This window comes from Lipotes vexillifer, unplaced genomic scaffold (genome assembly GCF_000442215.2).
Source record: "Lipotes vexillifer unplaced genomic scaffold, Lipotes_vexillifer_v1.1 scaffold182, whole genome shotgun sequence".
NCBI lineage: Eukaryota > Metazoa > Chordata > Mammalia > Artiodactyla > Lipotidae > Lipotes > Lipotes vexillifer.
Window position 1 is genome coordinate 4,186,704 of NW_006798798.1, and position 5,847 is coordinate 4,192,550.

General features: G+C 61.6%; 1 protein-coding gene across 3 annotated transcripts in view; it reads right to left on the reverse strand.

Annotated features, from left to right (window-relative positions):
• The window catches only part of PEPD (peptidase D), a 123,699-nt gene that overhangs the window by 112,505 nt on the left and 5,347 nt on the right, over positions 1 to 5,847 (reverse strand). For 2 of the 3 annotated variants that reach the window (XM_007470952.1, XM_007470950.1), the window contains exons 2-3: positions 2,362 to 2,545; positions 4 to 80 (exon numbers count right to left, since the gene is read on the reverse strand). In XM_007470952.1, coding sequence (XP_007471014.1) covers positions 4 to 80; positions 2,362 to 2,545 — 261 coding nt within the window. The remainder of the gene's footprint in view (positions 1 to 3; positions 81 to 2,361; positions 2,546 to 5,847) is intronic. The other variant, XM_007470951.1, reaches the window with a different exon arrangement.

The window sequence follows — 5,847 nt, forward strand, 5'->3', positions numbered from 1 at the left end:
GTCGACATCCCAGTGTCCACGTCCATCACGCCGTAGCAGCCTGGCTCGGTGACACCGAAGGCCCAGTGAAAGAAGGACTCCTGTGGCGGGAACAAGGGCCCAGGTCACCCCGTCAGCAGGACAGCAACATGAGGTGCAAGGAGAGAGGTGGGGTATCTGACCGAGCGCTTTCCTCCCCGCACCCTGGAGAGTCAGCTCGGGCTCCCTGGCTCTGGGAGCCTGACCCCCAGCCTCACGCCACCCTCCACCACAGCACTCTGCCCCCTGCACCAGCTGCAGGCTGCCGTCCCCTCCTTCCTCCTGGCTGGCTGCTCAGACCCTGCTTCAGGCCCGTGCCCCAGCCCCACCTGCACCCCACCTCACCGGCCACCCGCCTCAGGTCCCAGACAGTGCAGGTTAAGACACGGGTGCCCAGGAGCACCACGGATTCGTCTCCGCCTTGCCCGCACTCCCCTCCCTCCCCCCCCACCTCTCTGCTACCCCCACTGCCTGCAGGCAGGCAAGATGCCACCTTGACTTAGACGCGCAGGCCAGGCATCTGCTCAGAAACGAATTCCTCCATTTAGGACTTCTTCCTTCCTTCTCCCACCCCCGGGGCAGCTGATGACTTCAGTGTTTAGCATTAAACACGGAGCTAAAATAGCGTTATAAAGGTATGAGGTGGAGGAGGCGCTCTTCTAAAATTAATCTTGCATAACACCAGTAAGAGAGCCAACAGCTGAGTTTAGGAGATCGGTTTTTTTTTTTTTAAAGGATCTTTTTTTTTAGATGTTGGGGGTAGGAGTTTATTCATTTATTTATTTATTTTTGCTGTGTTGGGTCTTTGTTTCTGCGCGAGGGCTTTCTCTAGTTGCGGCGAGCGGGGGCCACTCTTCATCGCGGTGTGCGGGCCTCTCACTATCGCGGCCTCTCCCGTTGCGGAGCACAGGCTCCAGACGCACAGGCTCAGCAGTTGTGGCTCACGGGCCCAGTTGCTCTGCGGCATGTGGGATCTTCCCAGACCGGGGCTCGAACCCGTGTCCCCTGCATCGGCAGGCAGATTCTCAACCACTGCGCCACCGGGGAAGCCCAGGAGATCGGTTTCTAAGCCACAGACTATGGAAACGTCAAGAAGCATCAAGATGAGTCAGAGAAAACTTATTTAGACCCTGCACATCTGCAGCGACAGGGACGGCAGGCTTGCAGCTGCAAGAACAACGCGGCAGCGGGAAGCCCTGCAGGAGGAGGTGCTTTCCACAGAAAACACTGGGCCGTGGCTCCCGGCAGTGGATCTCGGCCTGTGCCCTGCGGGGCGGACGCTGTCCAGCTGCAGAGGTCACGCCTTACCACCTGCTCTCTACACTTAGCTCCCCTCTGGTTCCCCTGCCTCCTCCCTGACCCGGATGCTGGACGCCCATGTCCTCTCGGCTCTGCCTGCCCCTGGGGAGTTCCCAGCGCATCAGACCTCCACTCAGGGCAGCGCAGGGAGGAGACAGTGCTAGACTTGGGGCCGGGAGATGGGTTCTAAATAATCCCAGCTCCACCTCTAGCAAGTCATTTCTCTCTGAGCCTATTTCTTTATCTGTAAAGTGTGGCCAGCTCAGGGCCCTCCTGGCTTTCTGGGTGAGCTCCTCTGTCCGGTGTCCTTGTTCTTGTTCCTGGGAACCGAGCGATGCCAATGATTCTCAGCCGAGGCCACCACATCCAAGCTGGCTTCCTGCAGCTGGGCCACCCGCTGCCCCACAGGGTTCCAGAACCTCGAGGAACCCCTGGACCACTTCCCAGAGGAGGAAACCAAACCCCAGTGAGGGTCACAGGGTCGGCACTGGCCAAGCCGGGACCAATGCCCGGGCCGCTGACTCCTGCTCAGACCCTGCTCACATGTCTCCTCCCAGGACCTCTGCAGCCCCCGTCCTCCTTGCTGTGGCAGAATCTGGCCCCAGGAACTCAGCCCGCCCCATCTGCACCTCTCCCGGGCCAGGAAAGGCTGCCCAGCCCATCCTCTGAGGTCCAATCCTGTGGATACTACCCCCGAGCCCAGAACGCCCATCCCCAGCTCCACCAGTCAGAATTCATGCCGGCCTTCAGGGCTCACACCAAATACTGCCTCCTCCACGAAGCCTTGCCTGCTTGCTCCCCCAGGAGCATCGTCTCTCCAGACTCTGACCTGAGAGAGCTGAGGCTGGCTGGCGGCAGCCCTGGCCCCCACAGAGGGGGCTCCCTGGGGACCCAAGCCTCGGCCTGCTTTCAGAGAGCCTGTTCAGGGTCCCCCAGGGGGCAGAGCTGCCCAGGCCCACCAGGCCTGATGCTGGAGGAGGGCAGACAGCCCACAGCGGGCCCAGTGCACACTCAGAGATGTGGGAGGCTGCCGGCTGGGCTCACCTGGCGGAAGAGGACCCCGGTGTCGGTGCAGTAGCGCTGAGCCTCCTCCCCGCCCTGCAGCACCACGACAGAGCCGGCCTGCACCGCCGGGTTCTTCCGCAGACGCTCACACAGGCGCCGCCTGTTCAGGGCAAAGAGCGCCAGCGGCACCTTCAGGGTTTGGTTCCCCAGCCAAAATGAGGGTCTGCAGAGACACAAGCACAAGCCGCCACTCAGGCTTCTGTTAGCACCGCCCAGAGGCAGGGCCCCCATCAGCACGTGGCAAGCCGGTCCAAGCTCAGCCTGCCCGTGACCCAGAAACAGCCCCTCACTGGGCTGCTGCAGGACCACAGGGGCTTGTCAACCACACCCTCCCCTCCTGTCCCTGGGCACCGGACCACGAGGGGGGAGGAGAGGCAGCTGGGTCTGACTGGTTAGACGGGTGAAGCCCACGGAAGGAAAGTCTGCAGTGGTGTGGAGACACACCCCCAACCCCCAATTGCAGCCCTCAAGGAGCTTCCCATCCGTGCGAGATGTGGCCCAGACGACACTGGATCCCCGCCCATGTGTCTGCAGGCCTCCTTCCTCTCTGCAAGTCACAGGCCCAGCAGCCTGGCCTGTTCCTCACCTGAGCCGGGACACCCACCTGTCCCCAACACATACACACGAACACACACACACACGCCCAGGGCACGCAGCACCAGGCCCTAAGCCGAGCCAGGCTCGTAGGTGCCAAATGAGCAAGGAAAAAGCACGACATGATGCACCTGGAGCGGCAGCCCTCGGGGTGCCGGCCCTGAGGACGGCAGCCAGCGAGCACTGCAGGCCAGGCGGAGCCAGGCCTGGCACAGCAGGTGGGTGTCCCTCCGCACGCCCACACTGGCTTCCCTTTTCACTGAGAAAACACCCCCTATCCTCCTAGCACCCACTCCCCAGACCCCTCCTGCCTCGGGCCCCTCTAGACAGCTGCTCCCACCCGAGGCTGCCCCTCCACCTGGGCGTGGCCTGCCCCACCCCTCGCCTTTCTCCCCACCCCCCCCCCCCAAGTTGCTCCAGCATCAATTTTCCCCTCTCAGGATCATTCTCAGCATCCAGACATACAGGACCCTCACCCGGCTTGAAAATAAATAAATAAAAGCACTCCCCTTGACCCCTGTGCTCGCCAGCCATCTATTTCTCTCTCCCTTTGCAATAAATATCCTCTGAAGAGTCACCCAGCCCATCCCCGTGTCCTGGCCGCCCGTGCTGTCCTCAATCCACGCCAGCAGACCTTGGCCCACCCCCTCCCGCACCACAGCCCCTGCCAGGCCACAGTGGCCCCGTGCTCCTGAATCTGCAGGTGGGTTCCCAGTCCTCAGGGGGCCTCGGTGCCCAGGACACTGGAGGCCACGCTCTCTGCTGAAACCCGGCCCCGCACCGGCCCCTCCGGGCCCCCCTTCGTCCTCAGCTCACCTCCAAGCTGGAGCCCAGACCATGTGGCTCATCCCCATCTCCCACCCGGACAACTGCAGGAACTCTAAGCTGCTCCCAGCCCCAGCCTCTGCCACAGACTCGTCTGCACCCACCCAGAGGGACCCTTGAAAAGTGGAAATCCCAGCAGGCATGACCCTGCTCAACTCCTCCCCGCCTTCTACTGCCCTTACAACACGGTGCAGACTTACTCCCAGCCACAGGCGCTGAGGGGAGCCGCACAGGCATCCCACCCTCCCCTGACCTGCGAGAGTGCTCCCACTGGGGGCCTCCACTGCTGCTGTTCCCTGTGAGGAATGCTCTCTCCCAGTGCCTACCAGGCTCACGTTCTTGCTTTATCCAGGCCTCTGAAGAAATGCTCCCCCTTCCCGGGAGCTTTTCCGATAACCCCATCCAAACCTATCCGCTACTCTCTTCCCGCCTCTCTAGAACCACGCATCGCTGCCGAACAGTATATATTCACTTGCTTGTTGTCTCCCCAGGTAAAATGTAAGCTCTGTGAGGGCAGGGACCTTGCCTCCTTCCCAGCACCTAAAATAGTGCCACGTGAATGACTAAACAAAGGAAGGAAGTGCAGTCGTAGCGAGCGGGCCGGGGGCCAGCAAGGCCAGAGCCAGGGTGCAGGAGTCAGGCAGTGGGTGTGATGTGTGTTTGAGGGAGGCCCTGCCGGCTCTCTGGCCAGCAGGGAGCAGGCATGGAGGTCCAAGAGGGGAGGGACAGCCCAGAGCTGGTGCAAGGGAGGGTGCTCTGCCTGGGGCTGCAGTGAGAGTTGGGCAGATGGAACCTGCCCTCACGGCCCTGGGGCACCTCCCACACTCACCTGACCATGGGACCCTCAGAGGAAGATGACACCTCCTGCACGTCTTGGCTCCAATGGCACTTTCTCAGGATGGCTTTCCCTGGCTTCCCTCTATAACCTTGCATCTCTCTCCCCGGCCTGTCCCCCCACTTAGCCCTGGGCTGGGCTTCCCCCACTTGTGTCTCCAAATCCACTCTCCCACTCTGTCCAGGCCTGGCCCACGAGGACCTCGTTAGCTCCAGGAGGATTTGGTGACTGGGAGGCAGAGGAAGAGGCTGGAGAGTGGGAAGAGATGGCGGAGGACAGAGAATCCATTCCCGGCTCCCTCCCTGCGGAAACCTGGAGCTACAAAGGCCGCTCATTCTCCCCCCTCCCAGCCTGCCCACGGCTGTGTAAACCCACCCTGCATTACACTCTCTTTAGGCACCCCACGGATTGAGGCTCGTCCAAGTCCCTGCTGAAAGGACGCGTTCACTCTCCAACATAAATGTGTACTGGTGCTCACTGGTGAGGTCCACCTCTGTCCACTAGAATGGAAACCCCATGAACACAGAAATCTGGGTCTGCTCTGGTCCCTGCTGCCCCGTGCCTAGCACTATGTTTAGCACACAGCAAGTGCTCAATAAATATCTGCTGAGTGAGCAACTGTCACAACGTGGGGGCACCCACACAGCTGTGCGAAGTTGCCACATCAGCCCCAGAGGGGCAGGAAGCAGAACCCCTGGGCCAGCCTGGCCAGGAAAGGTGGAGGGGTCTTGCCCACCCCGCACATGCTGACAGGACTATAGCCTCCCTGCTGTCCCCCTTCCCGGGCATGGGCCCCACTCACCCTCCTGGGCGGGTGGACACAAGAAGCCAGGGCTTCCTCGAAGCCGTGCCACTTGCCTGCCACACTCAGCCACAAGGATGAAAGGACAGAGGTGACAGCTCACAAACATGCCAGCACCCCAGCTGGCCGTGCTATCAGGAACTGAAAGTGCAGCCACCAGCACCCGTGCACAGAGTCCCCCAAGCTCCCTCCCATTCTTTCCCGTCACTCAGCAAAGCCCATGGAGGGGCTGGGCTCAGGGAAGAGCCTCGTCTCTACAGACTCCCAGCGGCCCAGAGTGAACAGCACCAAGCCACTGCTGCAGATGGCCTCGGCCAAAGGTGCCTAGACCCGTGCAGACTCAACAGCACGACTGCCTGAAAATGCCCAGCCTCGGCCGGCGGCCTGCACAGCCCCCCCCCACCTCATC